The 24,780-nt window shown below is 44.4% G+C and overlaps 2 protein-coding genes across 10 annotated transcripts in view; one reads left to right on the top strand and one right to left on the bottom strand.

Moving 5' to 3' along the window:
- PRELID3A (PRELI domain containing 3A) overlaps positions 1-24,780 on the top strand; it is a 50,290-nt gene that overhangs the window by 20,830 nt on the left and 4,680 nt on the right. The window contains exon 6 of one of the 5 annotated variants that reach the window (XM_038543919.1): positions 6,066-6,222. The exons of 3 other annotated variants lie outside the window; for them this stretch is intronic. In XM_038543919.1, coding sequence (XP_038399847.1) covers positions 6,066-6,149 — 84 coding nt within the window. In that variant the 3' untranslated portion in view covers positions 6,150-6,222. Of the gene's footprint in view, positions 1-6,065; positions 6,223-24,780 lie in introns of those variants that run through there. One more of the 5 variants, XM_038543921.1, reaches the window with a different exon arrangement.
- Positions 15,950-24,780, bottom strand: part of SPIRE1 (spire type actin nucleation factor 1) — a 204,536-nt gene continuing 195,705 nt past the window's right edge. For 3 of the 5 annotated variants that reach the window (XM_038543914.1, XM_038543912.1, XM_038543911.1), the window contains 5 exons: positions 22,660-22,797; positions 22,010-22,080; positions 21,405-21,432; positions 21,172-21,308; positions 15,950-19,368 (listed from right to left, as the gene is read on the bottom strand). In XM_038543914.1, coding sequence (XP_038399842.1) covers positions 19,110-19,368; positions 21,172-21,308; positions 21,405-21,432; positions 22,010-22,080; positions 22,660-22,797 — 633 coding nt within the window. In that variant the 3' untranslated portion in view covers positions 15,950-19,109. Of the gene's footprint in view, positions 19,369-21,171; positions 21,309-21,404; positions 21,481-22,009; positions 22,081-22,659; positions 22,798-24,780 lie in introns of all 5 variants that reach the window. The other 2 variants (XM_038543913.1, XR_005362715.1) reach the window with 2 other exon arrangements.

A 24,780-nucleotide genomic window follows, 5' to 3' on the forward strand; every position in this document is an offset into this window, starting at 1 on the left:
CCCTGCATGGAGCCTGCTTCTCCCTCTGCCTGTGTGTCTCTGCCTCTCTGTCTCTGTGTCTCTCATAAATAAATAAATAAAATATTTTTAAAAAATTAAAAAATAAATAGAGATTAAGTCAACTGAGGCATCAAAGAGGAAATAAAAAAGTACATGGAAACAAATGAAAATAACACAGTGGTCTGAAATCTTAGGGACACAGTAAAACTGCTCTAAAAGGGAATTAGATAGCAATGCAGGCTAACTCAAGAAACAAGGAAAAGCTCAAATAAACAACCTAACCTTACACCTAAAGGAGACAGAAAAAGAATAAACAAAGCCCAAAGCCAGTAGAAGTAGAAGGAAGGAAATAATAAAGGTTAAAGCAGAAGTAAATGAAGTAGAGACTAAAAATACAATAGAACCAATTGGTGAGACCAGAGCTGGTTCTTTGGAAAGATAAAACTGATAAACCTTTAGCCAGACTTATTAAGAAAAAAAAAAGAGAGAGGACCCCAATAAATAAAATCAGTAATGAAGGACAAAACAAAACAAATCTCCAACAACAACAAAAAAGATCAGGACCAGATGGCTTTATTGGTAAATTCTACCAAATATTGAAGGATTAACAATAAATAAATAAAATCTTTTAAAAAAGACAAAAAACATTTTACTAGAAGTTCTAGCCAGAGCAGTTATAGACAAGAAAATGAAGTATTAGGCATCCGAACTGGCAAGGAAGAAGTAAAACTACCTTCATTCACAGATGACATGATTCTATAGATAGAAAACCCAATGAAGAAAGAATCCACAAGAAAGCTAATTTGGAAAAACTACAGAGTACAAGATCACTATATAAAAATCAGTTGTTTCTTTACCCATGAGCAACCTGATAAGAAAATTAAGAAAACTACCTAATTTATAGTTGCATCCAAAAGAATAAAATACATAGAAATAAAAGAAGAAAGTGAAGGACTGGACACTGAAAATTATAAACATTGCAGAAAGAAATGAAAAAAGGGGTTGCCTAGGTGGCTCAGTCAATTGAGTATCTGATTATTGATTTTGACTCAGGTCAGGATCTCTGGGTCATGAGATTGAGTCCTATGTCGGGCTCTGCACACAGCAGGGAGTCCGCTTGGGATTCTGTCTCTTTCATTCTCTCCCACTGCACACACACACTCTCTCTAAAAATCAATCAATCAATCTATCTTCTAGAAAAAAAAATTGAAAAAAGACATAAATAAATGAAAAGACATCCCTCATTCATGGACTGGAAGACTAATAATTGTTAAGATGGCAACACTACCCATAATGTTCTAAAGAATCAAGGCAGTTCTTACAAAAACTACTATAGCTTTTTTTCCCTCCCAGAAATGGAAAAGCCCATCCTCAAATTTGTATGGAATTGTAAGGTATCCTGCATAGCCAAGATAATATTGAAATATAAGAACAAACTTGGAGTACTCATACTTCCCGATTTCAAAACTTCTTATAAAGCTACAGTACTCAAAACAATGTGAGACCAACATAAAGAGAGACAAATAGGCCAATGGACTCAAAGTGAGAGTCCAGAGGTAAACCTATGTATCTGTGGTCAATTAATATTCAACTAGGGTACCAAAGCAATTCAATGAAGATTAGTCTCTTCAACAAATGGTGCTGGGACAACTGGATATCTACATATAAGAGAATGAAGTTGGACCACTACCTTACACCATATACAAAAACTAACTCAAAATGGATCAAAGACCTGTGTACAAGAACAAAAACTATACAACTCTTAGAAGAAAACATAGGATATATATTCATGATCTTGGATTTGGCAATGGATTCCTAAATATGACAACAAAAGAGAAAGATAAATTTGGCTTCATCATAATTAAAAATTTTGTGCATTAAAGAACATTATCAAGAAAGCAGAAAGACAAGCTACAGAATGGAAGAAAAAAATGGCAAATCATGTATCTGGTAAGGGTCTATTATTCAGAATATATAAAATACCTCTTACAAGTCAACCACAAAAAGAAAACTCAATGTTAAAATGTGCAGGGACGCCTGGGTGGCACAGTTGGTTAAGGGTCATACCCTTGATTTCCACTCAGACTGTGATCTTGGGATCATGGGATTGAGCCCTGTGTCAGGATCCAAGCTCAGTGGGGAGTCCGTTTAAGATTCTCTTTCCCCCCTCTCCTGCCCCTCCCAATCAGGCATGAAAAATAAAAACTTTTTCTAAAAAATGGACAAAGAATCTGAATAGATATTTCTCCAAAGAAGACATACAAATGGCCAATAACTACAAGAAAAAAAATGCTCAACCTCATTATTCATTAGGAAATGCAAATGGAACCCACAGAAACCACTCCATAACCACTGGAATGGCTATAATAAACTAAGTGGAAAGTAAGCATTTGCAAAGATGTGGAGAACTTGGAACCTTTGTTCATATTGGTGTAAATGTAAAATGGCATAGCCACTCCACCCTTAGTTATATACCCAAAAGTATTGAAAACAAGTACACAGGGATGCCAGGGAGGTTCAGTCATTAAGCGTCTGTCTGCCTTCAGCTGAAGTCGTGATCCCAGGGACCCGGGATCAAGTCCTGCATCGGGATCCCTGCATGGGGCCTGCTCTCCCTCTGCCTGTGTCTCTGCCTTTCTCTGTGTCTCTCATGAATAAATAAATAAAATCTGGGCAGCCCTGGTGGCGCAGCGGTTTAGTGCCACCTGCAGCCCGGGGTGTGATCCTGGAGACTCCGGATCGAGTCACGCATCGGGCTCCCTGCATGGTGCCTGTTTCTCTCTCTGCCTGTGTCTCTGCCTCTCTCTCTCTAGCTGTGTCTCTATGAATAAATAAATAAAATCTTTATAAATAAATAAATAAATAAATAAATAAACAAATAAATAAATAAATTCTTAAAAAGAAAAAGAAAACCAGTACACAAATACTTGTACGTAAATGTTCTCAGTAGCACTACTTACAGTAGCCAAAAGGTAGAAACTCAAATGTCCTTCAGCTAATAAATGGATAAACAAAAGGTGGTCCATATATCCACTGGAATATTATTCGGCTATAAAAAGGAATGAAGTATTGATCCACACTACAACATGGATGAATCTCTAAAGCATTATGCAAAATAAAAGAACCCAGACACAAAAGGCCACACACTATGTAGTTCCATTTATACGCAGTCTTCCAATCCATAGACGAAAGCAGATAGGTTGTTGCCAGGACGGGGAGGGAGGAGAGGAAAGTACGGATGGGGGAAGAGTCTGCTTTATGTGTTTGAGATTTCCTCTTGGGGTGATGACAGTGTTTTGAAGTAGATGGAGGTGGTGGTTGCAAAACATTGTGAATAGACTAAATACCGTTGAATCGTACGCTTGACAATGGTTAACTTATGTGAATTTCATTTCATGAAAAAAGAGGAGCATAGAAGTATATAGCTGTAGACCGACACGTACATACGTGCATACCTGCATACGTAAAGCTTAGCTCAGGCCAGCAAGAAGACATCAAAAACAAAAGCAACAAAAAACAAAACCCACAACAACCCTCGACTCATCGGGTCGGGAACTGGGTGGTCCCTTTCGTTCTGATAATGATTTCTTCCATGATTTCCCCACTATTCTCCTTTCCTAGAAGTCCTCTAGGAAGCTGTCAGCTTCCTCAATCTAGGGATTGACCTCACAATTTTCTTATATTTTCTCATCTGTGTTCTACCTTTGGGGAGATTTCCGGGACTTTGTCGTTCAACAACTTCACTAATTTTTATTTTGGCAGATTGTATTTTTAATTTGCCAACCTTTGCTGTTCCCTGTGGCCTCCCATTCTTGCTTCACAGAGGTGGTGTCTTCCCTCCTGTGTCTGCAGAAGCAGACGCGAAGCAAGCGTCCTGTCGTCCTGTGGCATCTGGGTGTCTCCCCTGCGCCCCTTGGCGGGGAGGCCACGCAGATGTCCTTCGCCGTCAGGGACCGACCGAGCCCAAGCACGGGTGGCCCCGCGGCTCTGGGCTGGCAGCTGGGCTTCACTGAGGTGGCCCTGCGCCTTTTCTCTGAAGTGGTTCCGTTTCTCCCGACAAGACCCCTCAACCCCTGGGGGGCGGGGAGGGGTCTAGGAGCCGGGCAGTTAAACACCTTGCAGGCGGTCGCCTGCTGTCCTGCGTGTCCCCTCTCTCCGGATGGCCCCTGCGTGTCCCCTCTCTCCGGATGGCCGCTGCTGCCAGCCGATGCCTGGGCTTTGCGACTCCTGGCGGGGGCGGTGGGGACGCTGACTCCGCAGCTCCTGGATTTTGTTTCTCTCGGATTCCTGAGGGTTTTTCGGACAAAGGGCCAAAGGTTGTTGTCCCCACCATCTTCAAGTCAAAGTCAAAGTTCTGTTGGCTTTTTATAAATAACACTCTTTCAAAAAAGACATAAATGCAGTCCATTTTTATGGGAACAAAGAAACAACAACACAGGACTCTGCTGAAGAGTAAAAACCCCCCTTTAGAGGAAGAGTGCTTGGCCTCTGCCAGTTAACTCCTAATTTTTACCAAGGCTTCTAGAAGTGCTTTATGCAAATACAAGTTATTAATGTTTTTTCCTTTTCTTTCCTTCATTAAACACAGATGGAGCTATACTGTATATACTCCTTTATGCTTGTCTTTTTTCTGTTTTTAAGCTACATTTTCTTTAAAAGTTCCCTCTTGAGGTTTAGTTGTGTAGCACTGAGGTCTTACTTCCTGAAGGATTTGAGGGCTCCTTGCAGGTAAACCCTGGTGTGCAGAGGCCATGGGTGCAGGGCACGACACCTGTCACTGCTGCAAACTGTACTCTGGCCTCATGAGCGTGTATCAGCCTCCGACACTGGTGACAGCCTCTGTTCCCCTCCTAGGTTAACTCTGGTGCACTGAGGGTAACTAGGTAACCTCGCAGGGGTGATGGTCTGAGAATTGTCGTGTAAGGGGTTCTGTTCTAGAGGGGAACGAGGAAATCTGTGCTTTGGGAAACCACATTTTGAAGCAGGGATGGGAGTGTCAACAGGTCAGTTGTCTTGACTCGGATGCTGGATCGGGTGTGTGTAGGGAGCTCGGTATAGCTTCAGCCTGCATTCTTGGGGCGCCGTGTGTACATGGCACTTACTAGGTCCACGTCACATTTTGGGTGAGATGAAGTGTGGTCAAAATAAGCATATGCACCTGTTGGGTTCTGAATTCTACTCTGCTTTCAAAATTTATCAAAAAAAAAAAAAGATAAATTTTTAAAATGTTAAGAAAGTGGTAGTGATTATTTTCAGAATTTCTTTGGCATAAATAGTCGGGTTGGCGATGTTGTTTTGGGTCTGGGATGGATTCAGTATTTATTTGTGCGGCGGCTCCGTTTGGAATTCACCATCAGTGCAACAACCAGTGCCGAATGATAGCATCGCATGGCAGCTGGGGCGCGGAGCCGTGGGAAACTTTTTTTTTTTTTTTTAAGATTTTATTTATTTAATCATATGAGAGAGAGAGAGAGAGAGAGGCAGAGACACAGGCAGAGGGAGAAGCAGGCTCCATGCACCGGGAGCCCGATGTGGGATTCGATCCCGGGTCTCCAGGATCGTGCCCTGGGCCAAAGGCAGGCACCAAACCGCTGCGCCACCCAGGGATCCCCTGATATTCGGTCTTATGTTGCAGTCATTGGTGGTGATTGCAAGTTCTCAGCACTTTAAAACTCTGATCTCACCTTCCATCCATTGGTTTTTGTTTTTGTTTTTAAGATTTATTTATTTACCCCTGAGAGACACAGAGACACAGGCAGAGGGAGAAGCAGGCTCCGTGCACCCCGGGGTCACGCCCCGAGCCGAGGGCGGACGCCCCCCTGGCGGCCCTGAGTCACGGGGAAATTAAGCCTTGATTTCTAACTGGAGAAAATACTCAAAAGGTCAACTTTAGTCATACGTGCTGCGTCCCAGCTAACTCCCCGCGGGCGCTGCTGCTCGGTGGGGCCGCCGGCGCTCCGCGGGCCGGTTCTGGGCGCACAGAGGCGCCAGCGGGGTCGTCCTCTCCCGGGGCGGGGTGCAGGGCCGCGCGCCCCGGCACTCGCTCCGCGCTCTTCTCTCCGCAGGGGCGCGAGGCCTTGGAGTGGGTCATCGGCCGGCTCAACGCGGAGCTGGAGGGCCTGGCGACCCCCGCCCGCGCCGGAGCGTGAGCACCGCGGCGCCCAGACCCGGAGACCACCAGCGACTCGCAGGCGCAGCGGCAGGTGGCGGGCGTGCGCCCCGCGGCCCCATCCCTCCCCCACCACCCCCCCATCTTCCCCCGCCCCACCCCCCTCCCGCACCCCGGGATGGCGCCCCTCCCGCACGGGCTCTGTGGGAGCGAGCCCTCGAGATCAGCGCATCCCTAGTAGGGGGCCGTTTAGGAAGGGGACTCTGGGAAAGGCAGGGGATCGGCCACATGCTGGCCTACAGCTTACCTTCACCTTTTCTTTACTTTTTTTTTTTTTTTTTATGGAATGTTTTGTTAAACAAGAAGTTGAATCTCCGCTGTCCCTTCCCCAGAAGCCAGAATAGCAGAGTGTAAAAGGGAATGGCTGTGTCCCCAACCTTCAACTAGTAGTTCTCGTGGGTTTGCTGCGGTCACCGACCAAGGGTGTTGGGGTCTGGCCGGCTCCCCCCACCCCCCTCCCCCGGGCCTGGCACCTGTGGGCCTGTGCTCCGACCTGCCCGCCCTCTCTGGACCTCGGTGACACCCCACAAATATTACAGCCGCCCTGCATGCACACTTAATTTACTGACCAGATTTTATCTTCCACTGGAGTATCAGGAGAAACTATTTTGATCATGTCATATTACTTGCCTAAGGCTTTCATTTCCCAAAGTATTGAAATAAATCCAGAATCCTGCTGCCTTTCCTTAGTTTCCAGTGTTACATCCCTGTTACCGTTTACTGTGGCCCTTGAGTTTGGTAGGAATAAAGGTTGAATACACTAGCTACTGGTGTCAACTCTGTCAAAGCAGAAGTTACTGGGATGCTCTTTCCTCTGGGAAGTTGGGCCTTCTAGAGCTGTGGGAGCATGCTAGGCCATGCTTTGGTCTTTGTATTGGTTCCCACCTTCTGGTTAAGTAGCTCCTTCCAGAAGGTTCCTCTAGAAGCAGAGCCAGGTACTCTCTGGGAACAAGTTTTCCCTTTTTGTAGGAAAAGTGGTTGTACTAAATACTCTTTGCAGACTGTTCCACCCGTTTGGCATTAGAACCAACTATTCAGGCTGTATCTGATTTGAGCCTGTGGTTTTTTGGCTTTCCCAGATTCAGGACCGCTTGCCTCCAGCGTTTCTGTCCTCACCTCAAGGAAGGGGACGGTGCGCTTTGATACAGGGGTTGATTGCTGTGTGTCTCTGTTGGGAACTTCATCTTTCCCCCAGCAGATCCCGGCCTGGCGGAGCCTCAGTGAATGCCTGCTGTATTCAGAGCAGGTGTGCTCTGGGGCTGTCACACTTCAGGGTCCAGAGAAGCAGGAGAGTTACTTATTTGGGTGACTTGGGGGGCAGAGGAGCGTTGTCTCTGTGCTCCAGCCATCGGATTATAGGTGTGCAGGGGTAATGGTGTGCACAGCCTGTGAACTTGGAGCTTGAGGATCCCCCTTGCAAATTGCAGACTGATTTTCCCCTCAAAGGTGGGAAGGCGGGAGCTGATGGAAAGCGCCCCAGCAGCCTGTTGGCTCCCTGGGCCCCTGTGCCCTGCCATCAGCTGCTGGCACTGGGCCCGCCATGGGCCTTGGGCCGCAGAGTCTCGGGGTGGGGGGCCGGGCACCACTGTGTGGGGCTGGAATTGGGAGTACTGGGCTTCATTGATGGAACATACTTGGAATATCTGCTCAAGCATGTATTTTAACTTTTGTTTAAAAATTTTAAAAGATTTTTGACAGAAGACTGTGTGAGCGCAGCGCACAGTAGGTAGTGAGGCCGAGGGCAAAGCAGGCTCCCCGCTGAGCAGGGGGCCGCAGCGAGGCTCAGTCCCAAACCCAGGATCGTGACCCGAGCCGAAGGCCGGTGCTTTACCGACAGAGCCCGCCCCGCCCCAGCCACCACCCCCCCGACCCCTATTCTTTTTTTTTTTTTTTAATTTTTTTTTAAATTTTTATTTATTTATGATAGTCACAGAGGGAGAAAGAGAGAGAGGCAGAGACATAGGCAGAGGGAGAAGCAGGCTCCATGCACCGGAAGCCCGATGTGGGATTCGATCCCAGGTCTCCAGGATCGCGCCCTGGGCCAAAGGCAGGCGCCAAACCGCTGCGCCACCCAGGGATCCCCCCCGACCCCTATTCTAACTTTTATAATCACTGCTGAGAGTCAGCCCTGGTTGATGAAAGAGGCAAGCCTGAGACCCGAGGAGACTGCCGGCCGCTCAGCACGCTCCTGCCCGTCTTCAGCGGCCAGAGCGCAGCTTGGGGCGGGGGCGGCTAGAGCCTAGGAGCTGCGGCTGGTTCTGCACTTGTAAAGGGTTGTAAATCCCCGCGCCCCCCCAGAAGCGTAGGCGGGGAGACCCCAGGAGGCTTATTGTTTACGCCCGGCCCTTGAAGCCGACCCCTTTCTTGGGGAGTCCGTGACCTCTCTCAGTCAACATGAATAAAACTAAATTTGTTCCCTTTCACCAAACCGCCTTCTGTTCCCCCATTTCTAAGTAGCCCTACTTCCATTTCCCAAATTCAAAACCTGAGTTACATGAGACTTCCTCCTGCTGCTTTCTCTCTGTAGCCGGTTGGAAGACACACGTTCCCGCGAAAGGCCCCGGGTCAGTCGGCTGCCCTCCCATTTCCACGCCGCGGTCGGCCTCGGCGCCCCGCGCCCTCGACCTCGCAGGCCGGTGGTTAGAGGCACTGACTCGCGCCTGGCTCGTCGAGCCTCCCCTGCGCCGCGGCGACCCGCTCCGGGCCCCCTTCCCGTCCCGCCCCCGACCCGGTCCCCGTCCCCGCCTCCGTCCCGCTCCGGTCCCCGTCCCCATCCCCGCTCTGGCCCCCGTCCCCGCCCCCGTCCCCGATCCCGCTCCCGTCCTCGTCCCCGTCCCCGCCCCCGCCCCCGTCCCCGATCCGGCTCCCGTCCTCGTCCCCGTCCCCGCCCCCGCCCCCGTCCCCGCTCCGGCCCTCGTCCCCGTCCCCGGCCCTGTTCCCGCTCCAGTCCCCGTCCCCGCTCCGGCCTCCGTCCCAGCCCCCGTCCCCGTCCCCGCTCCCGTCCCCGCTGCGGTCCCGGTCCGGGTCCCGGTCCCGCCCCAGGAGCAGCCGCCGCGGGGCGGGCGTGGGGAGGCTCGGTCCTGGGAGCGGGGAAGCCTTGAGCGGACGCGGACGCAGCTGACACCCCGCGGGGGTGGTAGGCAGAGCGCTCCCGCTCAGGCTCCTCGTTTTCTGAACCACGGCAACTCGTGACATGGTGTTTGCTGTTTCAAGCCAGTGGCTTGGGGTAATGTTACGTAACGATAGGTAGCTAGTACTTCATATTAAAAAAAAAATTATTCATGAGAGACAGAGAGGGAGAGAGGGAGGCAGGGATACGGCCTCGATCCCAGGACCTGGGGATCATGATCATGACCCGAGTCAAAGGCAGATGCTCGGGTAGCCCCGGTGGCGCAGCGGTTTGGCGCCGTCTGCAGCCTGGGGTTTGATCCTGGGGACCGTGGATCGAGTCCCACGTCAGGCTCCCTGTGTGGAGCCTGCTTCTCCCTCTGCCTGTGCCTCTGCCCCTCTCTCTCTGTGTCTCTATGAATGGATAAATAAAGTCTTAAAAAAAAAAAAAGCAGACGCTTAACTAAGCCACCCAGGTGCCTACTAATAATTTGCTTTATATTGTTTGTACAATCATTTCTAAGTGGCCCCCTTTTCATCCTGTTCCACTTCTTGTCCGATTATTCAAGAATAATCTCATTATAACTACCCTGAATAAGAGTTTTTTTTTTTTTTTTTTTTTTTACTCCTTTTTGGAGAAAATCGAAACCAGACCTCAGCGATGGCCCAGATGACTTGGACTCAGGTGGGCATCAGATTGCACTGTAGGAAATACTCTCCCTCCTCCCTCCTCTGAAGCCATGGGAAAATAGACTTCTGTGAGGTGTCCTTGACTGATGCCATTCCTAGACATTTATGCTCCTTTGGGCTTTTTTTTTTTTTTTTAATCTGTTCACATAGCTGGCCAGTTTACAGTTCCTCAGGAGCCAAGATCAGATGTTCTGCTTTGCACACACATTTGTGGGCATTTGTAAGTGCTTTGGTGATGTGAGAACTGGATTCAGTCATCGCACCTAACACGAAACACAGCTGGAAACGTCTCAGGGCTGCGCAGCACAGCTTTGGAATTGGGGACACCTCAGGCTGGACGCTGGGCAAATGACAACCTCGTTATTCCTGTTTCTGGTCTCTAAGAGAGGATATTAATAGTGCCTACTTCAGAGTTGAGCATAAAGGGAGATAATGTGGCCGAGGGTGCTTAGCACGGTATCTGATATATAGGGTATGTGCTCAATAACTGGTAACTACTGAAAATCAAAAAATATTTTTAAAAATTATGTATTAATAGTACACAGCACAGATTATCATAATGCTTATCTCCATAGCTTTCCTTATTTTCTTTTATTGACCAAATTGTTTTGCTATGACAAAGTTGAAATACAGTTGACCCTTGAACAATGCAGGTGTTAGGGGAACTGATGTCTCCCCAGTCAAAAAACCCCATATAACTTCTGACTCCCCAAAACTTTACTAATAGCTTACTATTGATCAGAAGCCTTACCAAGCACATAGTCAATTAACACATATTTTGTATATGTAACCTATACTGTATTCTCACAATATAATAAGCTAAAGAAAATACTCAGAAAACGAGAAATATGCTGATGGTACTTTACTGTATTTACTAAGAAAAAAAACTAATCTGCATTGAGGACCCGCATAGCTCAAACCCATATTGTTCAAGGGGCAACTGTAGTTTACGATGTTTAAAGTATCAGTCCAGTGGCACATAAAGTTTAATTAAAATGTTATGATTACCAGTAAGAGTGAACTCCCATAATGTCCAAGAGGCAAGTGGTAAAAAGTTGCGTACAGACTCGGTACTGACAAATACGCCTTCTGCATATATGTCGTAGCTTCAGTTCTAGGTCTCCAAGATCTCTACACATCTGCACATCAGTATGTTAATGGGAAAAAGCTGGTCGGGGAGGCAGGCCTGTGCCCGCAACTCCACCCAGGAGCTCTGGGAGCAGGTCACCCAGAGAGAACGGTGCGGTGCGTGCCATTTATCAGGGTCAGGGAGGAGGCCCAGACGGCCCGCAGAGCTTCTGCAGCTCCAAGTCAACCATGTCAACGGCGTGAGCTACCGACGCAAGCTTCTCTATTCTAGTTAGCACCTCAGGACTGCGGTGGCTTACTGACCTCGAGGAACAGGGGCTGCACGTGGCTGTTACCTGTTAGAGAGCACAGATGAAAATCACAAATGTTTTGGAGACATCTTGCTGGTTCCATCTTTGTATTTCTCACTTCTCATTTCCATATTTACCTGCTCATTCCATCATTAATTCCCTCCACAGACATTTATTGAGCACCTGTTACATGCTAGAGACGGGATATGGCAATGAGGAAATCTTGTCTTCCTGGAACAATTCAGTAGCGTGTTAGGTGCTTGCTGAGTGCAATGGAATGAGAAATGGAGAAGGGAGGAGGGAGAAGGGAGGAAGGAGAAGGGAGGCAGGAGAATTAGGAGGCTACTTAAGGCAGCCGCTTGGGAAAGCAGGCACGTTCTGCAGAGCCACATGAGACAGAACCAGGGGGTAAACAATGGGAGTAAATTACATGAGGGCAGGACTTCCCAAGCATCAGAACTGTTCAAAGATAGAACTTTGCATAAATGTCTCCCTGGTCCTTGGACACATATCAAAAGAGTCCAGAGCTTGCCAGCGGCTGGAGTGAGGACTGAATGCCTTCTCGGATCACTTTGAGCTCTGAGAGTCACTAGCAGAGATATTTGGTGGAGAAGAGAGCCCGGCAGTGATGGGGTTTACAGCACTGAGGGGGCCAAAGAGACCAGCTTCTTGGCTGTGGGATCCCATTACTACACTGGGAGGTGGATATACTGGGGACTCCCTATAGCCGCTAACTGGTTCTTTGACCAAACTGGACAAGAGTTGCCTGTTTGCTTCCTTTTAATGCAATGAAGATAGTCTGTCACATGTAGTCGCCCCTACGGCTACCTGCTTCTCTTTACATGTCGGACAGGAATACACATCGCAGGGTGGGAGCAGACTTGCCAGGTCTGAGACGGTCTCCCCACTGCATAGATGGGGAGATGAACCATCAGTAACCGGATGTTCAAGTAAAACGCTGGGGGTTTTGTGTCTGTTTTTAATATAGATCAACTCATCTCTCTGAAAATTTTTAATGTTGGGAGATCTACTCAGGTGTCATTTGTTTTTAAACGAGGTATAGCTGACACACAAGGACTTAGATTCTTTACAACAATTAGTAAAGCTGAATTTTTGTCTTTGGCTCCCCAAGTTTCAAATAAATGCAGCATATTTTGCACTTTTTTTTTTAAGATTTTATTTATTTGTGACAGACACACAGAGAGAGGCAGGGACACAGGCAGAGGGAGACGCAGGCTCCACGCAGGGAGCCCGACATGGGACTCGATCCCAGTCTCCAGGATCATACCCTGGGTCAAAGGGGGCGCTAAACCTCCGAGCCACCGGGGTTGCCCTATTTTGCACTTTTTCTTGTGTTTCTGTAGTACACATAATCAGGTTTGTCACCAAAAGAAATATTGCCGGGGATCCCTGGGTGGCTCAGCAGTTTAGCGACTGCCTTCGGCTCAGGATGTGATCCTGGAGTCCTGAGATCGAGTCCCACATCGGGCTCCCAGGATGGAGCCTGCTTCTCCCTCTCTCTGTGTCTCTCATGAATAAGTAAATAAAATCTTAAAAAAACAAAAACAAATATTGCCTGAATATCAGTCACCTCACACTTCATTTTAATGAAAAGGTTGGCTTGGATACACAAAGATTTTCCTCAATATCTTGTTAGGCCTGGCTCAGGCTCTCCGGTACCTACTGGTAGGTACCTGTGTAGTACGGGCTGTTTGCTCCAGTGTGTTGAATGCCTCTTCCTGGTTAAAACAGACTTAGAGATCACCTCATCTGCTAACACCGTTGCTTTAAAATGGATGAAACTGAAATCCAGAAAGGTTAAGGGACCTTCCCAATGTCGAACAGCTGTTCTGTTGTCTGGAGCATAGGTCAGTTAGAGCCATTTCCAATACTGGAAACCAGGTGCTGCAGAAAGGTCAGCTTCCCTGATTACAGACTCCTTTCAGTCATCAGAATGAAAGCTCCCATCCTGGAAAACCCTTCTCGCTAGGGCTGGAGTGGAGGAAGGCCCAGTTCTTGTGCAGCTGTGTCTACCACGGGCTACGCGGGGGAAGATTTCAGGCGGTCACAGGAGTCGCTTGGGGGCGGGAGCGCCGAGCCAGTTACACTCACGGTGCCAGTCCAAGTCTACATTCTCTGAATCCGACTTCTGAAATGGCCTTGAGAGTGTGCTGGGAGGACTCCTGGCTTTTTACCTCAAGTCACGTTCCCTTCCTTGGTGGGCAAGCTGGAATCTTCTTAGGCTTCTGTTCACTTTGGGATGTCCGAGATCAAAATTTCTTCCCTTTAGAAATGGCAGGGATTCTGGTTCTGGTTTACACCTCGGGCTCCGTTCAGCAGTAGCTGCATCGTGCAGACTGACCTGTGCAGAGCCTGGCTTGTTCCTTCTCCCCCCACGTGCCTCCCTATGGCTTTCAAATCATGACTACTTAGGAACCGGACATTCAGGGTAGCTCTGCAGAAACCCTTTCATCTCTGGCATTTCCACTCCTTAACACCGCTGCTCCTGCAAGGAGTTGGGATGTGATGTCCCCTGCCGTGTTGCTCTAGGGAAAAGGGGCTGACAATTCTTCAGTCACGAGGGAACACCAAAGCAAAGAACGTATAGAAGGGCAACCCTTTAAAAGTGAGCAAGTTTGCCAAATGCAGGCCCTCCTTGCCAGCCACATCCAAGACAAGGGAGGTCCCTCCTTTTATCAAGCCACAGATGATGAGACTCATGAGTGTAGCTTGCGAGAGCATTCCCAGCGCAGGACCCAAGGCTCAGACCCTCTGGGCAGCAGAAGAGGTCTGAGCACTGAGTTGTATGTTTAAACATAAACATCCAGACAATTCTTCACTTCCAAAGCTGCAGGACAGAAAGGAACTTCTGATGCCCCACTTTTTAAAAGCCATGTCTTGCCAGTTCTGAAGCTCTCTTCCTTCCACTGCTTCAATGATTCTGAAATGGCTCGGGTTTTGCTGCCAGCATAATTGACTTTGCATAGTAGGACCTATTCTAAATACACAAATGACACATCACGTACATTTTAATGGAATGCACCAGAATAATGGTGCAAATTCAGTCTGCCAGGTAACTGCACCTGAACATTTAATTAGCCTGGGCAGAGTTTTATATTATGTAAGTTCTGAGCTCCTCAACTTTTTGGTTGGGTAAGGTTTCCAGACATGGACCTTTGGCTGACATGGGAGAAGGAGCATACTCTGTATGAACATTAGAATGAATTGGTGTGTACCTACACATTCTGCAAAGGGACAAGAACTGAAGTCTTTAAACACATCATATGTATAATCAAGCTCTTTTCTAAAAATAGATCTCTTTATGAAATGCTAGACTATGATGATTTACTACGTTCCTTCACTGAACCTGGGAAGGAGAAAGACATATAGTTAGAAGGGTTACCCAAAGCTTTTCTCTTTGTGGTATCCAAATTTTCTGTCTCTGGAGTCCAGGAGACACAAGGCAAGGACTCTTGACTTGGACTGAGCAAGTCACACTGGACACTGGAGTGTGAGCTGGACACACATCTGGTTATATATACCTCACAGAGAAGCTTCGGTGGAAGGAGATCCTCAAATATGCCTGACAAATAAGGGCACAGCTTGTGGAAATAAGATTCAAATTCAGTATCAGGTAATATCTATGGTATGTAAAGACCTTAAATGATGCTCTTTAGTTAACAGAAACATAAGAGCTTCCCTAAGCTCACTCTGGGTTGAATCTTTCTAGTTTTCTCCTCAAGCAATTTACATGCTACAATAGGAAATTTCCTAAGCATGGGGCATTTTAAGAATAGAGTAGAATGAGGAATTCTATTTAGAAAAAACACATAAAAGCTCTTGTCTCCATGCATGTGCCTTCTTATACAATGAAACATTATGTACTATTTACAGAATTTTAATTTCCTACACTGCTGAGGATAAAAAAAGAAGTCACAGCTTCTGGGTAACACAGAGTTATGGCTGTGGCTCCATTTCAAAGTGTTTTTTTATTATAAATGAAAAGTTTTCCTTTACTTTAAAAAGTTATTTCTTAAGAAGATTTTATTTATTTGGCAGAGTGCAGGCATGAGCGCACAAGCAGGGGTAGAAGCAGATTGGAGAGGGAGAAGCAGGCTCTCTCCTAAGCAGGGAGCCCGATGAGGGGCTTGATCCCAGAACCCTGGGATCATGACCTGAGCCAAAGGCAGACATGTAACAGACTGAACCACCTAGGGGCCCCTTTGCCTTTTTCTTAAAAAAAAAAAAAAAAAAAAAAAAATTATTTTAACGAGTGCGCAGGAGTGAGGGGAGGGACTAATGGAGAAGGAGGAAGAGAATCTCAAGCAGACTCCCCACTGAGCACAGAGCCCAATGAGGGGCTTGATCCTATGACCCTGAGATCATGACCTGAGCCAAAACCAAGAGTCGGACACTTAACTCACTGAGCCACCTAGCTGCCCCTTTTCAAAATGTTTCTAGTGTGGTCCTTGTCAGACTGTGTTTCTCAACCCAATCTTAACTTACTGATGACACAAGCATCTTGCCTTCCTAACCTAGGTGGTTTCTTACAACTAGTTACCAAAAGACATCACCATTTTACAACAGGAACTCAACACAGAAGTTACGATGGAAAGCCATTTTATTTTTCCCTAAATTTTAAAAGACTTGAATGGAAAACGTTTAGTACTGTCATGTCACCCTGAATGCCAGCAATACCCTGACTTTCATACACACAGGAAGCCAGGTCCAGTCAGTGTACACATTTCTCCATGGCCCTTCGAACAGTTTTGCATAAACAAAATTTTCTGCCGTTTTGCTTTAGCAAATAGCAACATAATTTAAAACTTTCATGTCTCCTATTTGACTCCTAAAATCCAATCCTGTATTTATTAATACAGTTAGAAAAATAAAAGCCTTAAAAATTCATGGTATGAGTGTCCAGTGCTAATCATATCATGTCTTCAAATGAAAGATCATTTTTAAAGCTTCTACATGACAAACTCCTGTTTTGAGAGGTTTAAGACTTGAAATCTAGTAAGACTGTTATGTCAATGTACATAGCAATTATTTCCATTTCACTTGTCCCTGAAGAGTTAATTCCCATTGTCTGCTGAATGAATGCCTTTCAAATATTAATAAATATATTACAGTATTTACAATTATTCTTATCTACTCTGACACTGGTAGAAAGTTAAGCCGTGGGGAAGGAATGATCTCCCAGCAGGGTGGGCTTGTGAGGTCTGGGACAAACGGAACAGGTGCTAGAGGATGTGCCAAAGGCTGCTCGGGTGTACACACAAGCTCTCAGACACATGTCCTTCCGATCAGCTAGCCAACGATTTGGTGATGTTGGATCAGGTGCAAATGCCAGAAACCAAGAAAAAAGGAATACTGTGAAGGTATGTTCTTTTAGTAGTTAAGACGAGAAAGAGGACTAAGGTAACACTAGGTTAACAGGGGTCAAACCATTCTGCACTAGCTGTTAGTGAATTTCTCTCTGGGAATTACTTAATTTAATTGAGGTACTGGGTTCATGTCATGGATATGGGAGAAACTGTCAAGAAATTGTTTTGGCAATAAAAAGTGATGCTAATTCAATTTCTACACTTTTAACTGTGTTATGTGTCGTCTTCTCATACTGCGAACTGTCTCATGTAGATGCACCAACCACTTGACAAACCTCATTAATGCCACTGAAGGATTCACATTCTAACACTCTGGGAAGAGTGATCATAATGCCCAAATCAGCCAAGAGCATCATAAACCTGAAGGAGTGAAGCAAAAACTGAGATGGGCTAGGTATCTGCCTTGTAAATGTGAATGAAATTCTCATTTCAGGGGCTTAGTTTCCTATGTCTTAGTAACAGCAGTAAACTCATCATTATTTTAAAAAGCACATTACTGTGTGTCATGTCTATATACATACACAAATACCATTGTTTCCCAGTAGTCATACAGAGGCCCAAACCTGGGGCCCTCAGAGGGTGTGGCTTCCACCGAACCATCAAGGGTATAGAGTCCAAATAATCCCTTGGAAAATTTTATAAATGAGATTCACCCAATAAAATGTTTAAACCTCTAATACAAGAGTCTTTACAGTAATTTAAACATTTGCAAAATCAGTAAGGTTCTTTGGTGGCCCACTTTTTACATGCAAATACAGAGGAACTGTTAACATGCATTATTTTAGTCAATTGGTAAAGTTTATTTCATAAGTAATTTTAAGCCATTTACTAAAGTGTACATTTCAATCCATTACAAACTACTACCAGAGCAGTTCTGAGGTATTACTGTTAATCTAACATAGAAATGCTACTATACTTTGATGTGGTATGAAATGTGACTGCCATGCCTTTAATGGTGCTGTTGCAGTGCTGACTACAGATGTGTCCTATAGCTTTTAGGAAATTATTGTGCATGTGCATTAACTGATTTTCTAAACATCCATGGCAATTTGATCGGTTGGTCATTTTTTTAATTAAAAAATTTATGTATTTATTTGTAATTTATTTTTTATTTAAATTCAATTTGCCAACAAAGCATACTAAAAATAAAGTACAGCTCCTAGTACGGGACAGACAGGCTGAGAAATTTCAGGTAAACAGTGCTACCTTCCAACCTACCTTCATCAAAAACCCACCTTACACACTCCAGTCATTTACAAGGAAAACTTGTGCAAAAAGCGTCCAAAAAGTCTATTAGCAGGTTAATTTTCTTGTAATTTTAAAAGAACTAGACAATGTTTTTTCCCTTAAAATTCATTTAGAAAAATAAATAAATTTCAGTTTGAGACCTCAGGTACCAAATTGTGGCTTAATTTAGTTGTGATGGCTAAGACTATAAAGTTATGAAAAATGTAGCTGAAGATGGATGAGCTCCAGCTCATTCCCTGTAGTGTGGCAGCTGGCACCCCAATGCTGTCACAATCGTTTTCAAAGTTAACCAAAATACACTCAACTTCTTGACAAACTTTTAGCCTTCCTTTGTCCTGAAACTCCCACAAAACTTTATTCTGAGACCTCTTTTACAAAACTACAAGTAACCATAATACATTCAAGATAGGGAATGAAGACCTGTCACCCACTCAGGAGACACTGATCCATTGCACCAGGGCAAACACAGCAGCTCAGAGGAAATGGTCACCCATTTGGGTGTACAGCTTATCCAGATGTTTTGCACTAGAACGCAGGAATGAAGTCCCTCCTGTAGTCTTTTTGTCTCCGAGCAACAATAATTTAAAATCAGTTTGATAGTATAAGCAAATCCTTCTGGGTTTTGTATCGTGACATGATACACAGCCGGTCCCTGACTCCAGGTGTCTGGTGTGTGGCAGGGCCCGGTCACTATGTACATTAGATAGGAACACTGTCAGGTGGAAGTGCCAATATGACTTACTGCTTAGAACTGTGCTAACATCGACAGCTTTGTGAGGCTGATTTCTCACATGAGAAGCTTTTTGCCTTAGTCAGGAAATTCTCTGAGGAACAGTAGGGAACTGAACTAAGGAAAAAGTCTCTGGCTTCCAAATCCACACACACACAAAAGCAAGTTTCAAACTATTGTTCTCTCTTGGTGCAAATGAGCAATTGGCTGACCTGTCACGTATCATCAATCGATATGAACACAGCATTCAGTCTGTGGAACAACGTGATGCAGCAAAAACCTGATCTAATGCGAATTCAAGCCTAGTAACTAAGACCACGGCAAGGAGAGCCAGCCCAGCTCAGTGTTCTCCTATACTAGTGCCGACTCTGAACACAAAGCAACTGAAAGGCACAGGCTCAGATTTCATTGATAGTCCTCTCTGAAGGGCAGTATTCCGAGGGGCCTGGTGAGGACATATAGAAAGACTGTGTTTTCCTTTTTAATCGGGCTCTTTTGTTGGCCAACACCAGGCTGCGCCGGCTTGAACTGATGATTTCCGAAATAAACTTTTTGCAGTCTACACACACCTCCATAGTACTCCAGTCCTCCATCAGCTCTTTGGGAAACTGTAGTTCTTCATCTGATTTGTCTACAGATTTAGATTTTGAGGAGAACCTGGAACAAAACAAGATGTTTAGAATATCCAGTAGTGTTACTTATAGTTCTACTGCAATACTAAGAAAATATGTGCAAAAAGTAAATTTGTTGCCAAGACATTATGGAATGAGCGAGTCACCTCATGTTCTTTCTTTTTTTTTTTTTATGATAGTCACAGAGAGAGAGAGAGAGAGAGAGAGAGAGAGAGGAGAGAGAGGCAGAGACACAGGCAGAGGGAGAAGCAGGCTCCATGCACCGGGAGCCTGACGTGGGATCCGATCCTGGGTCTCCAGGATCGCGCCCTGGGCCAAAGGCAGGCGCCAAACCGCTGCGCCACCCAGGGATCCCCCTCATGTTCTTTCAAGGGAAGAATTTCTAATTGGAAATAAAGCTCAAAATGTTTTTTAAAAAAGAAACCAGGGAACGTATTTTATTAAGAAAGAATAATACTGAAAACTCTTGGTATCACTTTTGGAAAAAGGGATAGAGTATTCATCTGAATACCATACATGATATATAGTGGACTTCAACAACTAAAAGCAATCAAAATGTTGCTAACGTCCTATCAGTAATTCAGAAGGGACTTCAAGTCCTTTTTTTCCAGTGACCCTGGGTCAGGGTTGGTGAACGTGAGTCAACTGTAGGCAGACTATAGTAAGCTGAAGTCAATTGGTCTTAATCTTGAAAAGTTATCTTCAGACCAGCTTCCTTAGCATTTTCGCATTTATCAAATATACCTTCCCCTCTCCAACGCTTCTACTTGGGTGACTAATTCTTTGGATTCAGAGAGCTGGAGTTAACTAGATCAACATAAAAATAAATGTTTTGGGTAATTTTTTGAAATAACTAGGAATCATCTATTCATGTACTCCTTCAATTAAACCAACAAGAACATAAGTTTAGAGTAAGTACAGAAAGGAACACCACCACGCCTTAGCTCGCAGGTGACGATCCCAAGTTGGAGGCCATCATGGAGGAACCAGCAGGGTCTCTGGGCAGAGTGGACAGCCCGGGTGGTGGTGGTGGTCGGGGGGCGGGCGGCAGCAGTCACCTGCTGGGGTCCTGGCTTCCCTGCCTCACTGCCCACAGCTGTGGTGTGCAGGAATCCCACCACCCAACACTCAAGCAGCAGTACCAGTGTCCCTCCTTGACAGGGGGCAGCTGGTGTATAAAACTCCATTTTTTGGCCCCGTGTGTGTGTGTGTGTGTGTGTGTGTGTGTGTGTGTGTGTGAGAGAGAGAGGCAAGCTGGCCTGAATCTCTTCTGTTCTTTCTTGAAGATCAATACTAACTTTACTCTGCATTAAATGCAAAGGGACTGATATTCAGGCAATTTTTTTTTTAAATTGCCATAAAGCTTTTGGCATAAAGCTTTATTTCTGTCCTATTTCCAAGAGGAAGATAAGCTAAAGTTATTGCAGACCATTGGAAAGCCGGAACTACACAATTTGCTTTCTAAAATTAAAGAAGGAAAGAAAGATTAGACTGTTACATGCAAGTTTTCAACTCCACTGAAAACAAGGTCAATTTTAAAGATGACTTTTAAAGGACCCATAAAAGTAATTATTTCTAAAGTAGAAAAGAAATGACGACATTCAAGTATGCTTCAAGTAACCAGCCATTACCCCTTGACAAGTTACCTCTGGGAAGTTTTGGAGACTTGCATGCAAGTCAAAACTACATTAAAACCAAGCACCCAGCCACACACAGCCACCGGGCCAACCCAAACCACCTGGAGTCAAAACCCCACCTCGTCAGCAGTCCTCAAAAGGAGAAATTTCTTTTACAGAGGATGCTCTGAGGTCCCAGGCCCTTTGCTCACCTGGCAATGCTCCGGAGTGGCCGATGGTGGCCAGTGGTGGGCTTTTCTGCCCTCATACAACTTTCCCCTCTTTGCAAGGCAGAAGGTCCCAATGAAAAGATGGGAAGAGTGGAGTATGGTTTGGAGGGCAGCCGCATCTATTATCCCAAATAAAACCAAGAATGAGCAGTACTGTTAAAGAGGTAGACTCCTTAAAATGAACATCAGTTATAATTTTACCAAGCTTAGCTTACCTTTTTGCAACACTGTGAACACACCGGCCTGTATACAAAATCAGAAGTGTTACTCAGCATGGTACCATAGATGTGACTGGAAAGTCAGAGAAGCCAGTGACTGAGTGGTTGTGAATTTCTATAATAAACTGCAAAAACTCTGGTTTTTCCACCAAATTGATACAACTGTGGATCACCAAGAAGACAACCCGTAAAACTTAACTCTTACAGTATTTCCTGTAAAAGGATCAACTTACATCTATCTGTCTGGGATTTTCTTATTTGTCTATCGAGGGATCATAAGACTAAGACAATCACATCTAATTTTTTTCTGTTTAAACAGAAAATATGGTTATTAGAATGATTTTAGTCATATAAAGGAAATACATGCAGAGAAACATTTTCCAGGTTTAATACCAAATAACTGCTCTGCTCTTTTGAAGAAATCAGTATTATTTAACCCACGAGCATGGCACAATGTGATAGTGGGCTAGGTAATCTCTAATGCTGTTCCTTGTATAGAAAAATTATTAAAGTATAAATGTAATTGGTATTTGACTACTGTCATCAATTACAAAAAAACAAAACAAAACAAAACAAAACAAAAAAACAAACAAAAACCTTACCTCTTACAGAACTGACAGGTATAAGACCAGGTGAAGAAGGAAAATCTTCTGGTTCGGCAACAAAAGCAGAGCTAGAAAGACAAATTGAAAGAGAGAAAAAAGCATTGCCAGTAGTTAATTCATAATTTATGTGTCTAAATATGCTTTACATTTATAGATTGGGGAAATTTAGCAGACAAAAGGAAAAAGAGAATTCAGAAACTCTGTTTTCAAGTTTGGCTCTGTGAGAATTATAATTTGGCTATTTATTTACTTATAATTAAACTTTTAAAAGGTAGCAATAGGTCATAGCTCTCAGAGGCTTAGCATCATGGAATCAATCTGAAGAAATTCTGAGACAGTCTCTTTCTCAGATACATATTCTTTACAAGCCTTTAAAATGCACACATGGTTTTATGCAGGCATGCCGTTATTTATTATGGTTGTTTTAAATCTTCCACAGTTTTTGATTTCTCAGGGAGAAACAAAAATACCTTTTTTTTTTTTTTGTAAGCAAGGCAGAACAGGAACTGTGTATTAGAGAATAAGCTTCTTATCTCTTAAAATCCCCTCTACCATCTGGCTGCCAGGAGACCACTCCCTCAGGAGACCAAGCCTGGCACTGACCATTCTTCTAACCCTACTTATCAATCAACTTGAAATAGCTCTACCTTTCCTTTTTTCAAGGCGGTGTAGACATCTTTATACTGTTGGTACTTTTCCAGTTCTGCCTTCACCAGGACCTGACGAATATGCATCACTTCCTCCACAGTAAGAGCTAGGCATTCCACTGGATAGCAAAATTCCTCCTGAAATTCAAAATTCCACATGAATAAGAAACTCCCACCCCCCCTTTTCTGGCACTGTGCAGTTTCCCTTCAGATCAGACACCTGGTTAGTAGCTTCAGAGAAGAAAGGAGGTTTCCCAATGAACTGTGGAACAGAGCTGGCTCACTCTGGGGACCACATAATTTCTAATTACACTAAGACAACAGATGGCAGAAAACTTCTGGGGACCTATAATGTCAAACATTATGGTTTACTGAAATTTCCAGGAAAGGAAAAGTTCCTCACATTTGGGTACATATTTGGCCTCAAGTTTCTATTCCGTTAAGCAGAGCCATGTATCTATGCATTGAAATCTTGAAGAAAATTTTCTTGTTCTAAACCAAATTGAAGTCTGTTTTCTCCTTATGATTTTACAAAGACATTATTACTTCCTATTGTATTGTATAGTATATGCAAATAAATAGCAAATCTGCGACACTGGTACTATTTAGAAAACTGGTCTGTGGTACCCAGAATAGCCAAAAGAAGGTGGTTAGTAATTTATACTGAGAAGCATTATTTAGTGGTAAGTTACATCAGCATATCATTAAAAAATCCTAATGGTACGAGTGGAACTGGACTATGTAACTACTGGTGCAGTTTACAGCCAAAAGGCAACCTCTACAGACTACCCCACAGTTCTCTAAGATTTCTGTTATTACTTTTAAATGACTGTTGAATGCACAGTCAGCACTGCAAAGACGTGGAGAAAATCTTAAGAATTTCACAATAAATATTTATGCTGGCTGTCTTATGTTAATGTTTTCCCTAAAAACAGCCAAGGAAGATGTTGATGTAACTGATCCCACTGAATAAAGAGCCTCACCCCCATTTGCTTCCCATTCGGCTCTGCGTTTGATTGGTGGATCTAATAGAAAGACAGAATGGTCTTGTGCATTCTCACCCTGCCAGGCTTCACAGGGGCCATTGTGGTGTAGGGACACTGAAACTTAATGTTCTCAGTACAAACACATTATAATTCACTCCCACACACACACAATAGCATTGCTAACAGGCATTCTGGAATCAAACAAGCCAAATGAGAAAGCACATGACTATGAATGCAGTCAGTTTATGGAGTTTTTAACATTCAGTTCTGTCTTTCAATCAGAAAAACAAAAACAAATCTAGGTTGCAAACTTGATAAACATTAGCATTTCAAAAAAAATAGTTTGAAGAACTGTTTCTTACTAACAATCAATACAAAATTATCTCTGTCCAGGCTGACTTAAAGAAGGTTAAATTTGCTTAAAAAAGTTTTGCAGAAAAATCCTGCAATTGAATTTTTAAGAGGAAGAGCATAGTCTCTTGGAGGGTGCGAAGGTATTCTGTTCAGGAAGATTATATCATTTGCTCTAAGATGTTTAAAATATTTAAAAAAAAATCACCATCACATAATTTTGTCTTTCAATGGGAAAAGCTTTCAAAGATAACTGGATTATATTGGCTTGTCCAGTATCTACTCTGGTTTACTCCACCCTGAGAAAATAGCCTAGTGTCAAGTGGGAACAATGCACTGCCTGTGTGAAGGTTAGGCCACTAAGATTGTGCATGAGATAAGCATTGTTGGCTGCACACATCTGAATGATAGTTTTCTCAGTTTTTGACATATTTCATAAGCAGCTTTCCTACGGTCTTTTTTATTCATTAGTGATGAGTGTGACTATGGTGCATTTTCTGACAGCTAACTATGTGACAAAACTGCTGAGCTGGAACAATCTAATGTATGAATCTAGCAACTAACCAGACACTGACTACCTGAGATTTGTTGCTGTGAAGGTGGGAAGATGTCAAAATAGTGCCAGTTTAATAATTAACTTTACAACTAAGATGCCTGGGCTGGTAAACGTTTGTTTCCGGTAGATGGGAATCCTTTTTATTTGCAGGGATATCCTAGCACACACAATAGACCTGACAGGTTCTACTTCCCTCTTCTCAGTCTTAAGTCACAAATGGACTTAGTC

This window comes from Canis lupus, chromosome 7 (assembly GCF_011100685.1).
Source record: "Canis lupus familiaris isolate Mischka breed German Shepherd chromosome 7, alternate assembly UU_Cfam_GSD_1.0, whole genome shotgun sequence".
Taxonomy (NCBI): Eukaryota; Metazoa; Chordata; class Mammalia; order Carnivora; family Canidae; genus Canis; species Canis lupus.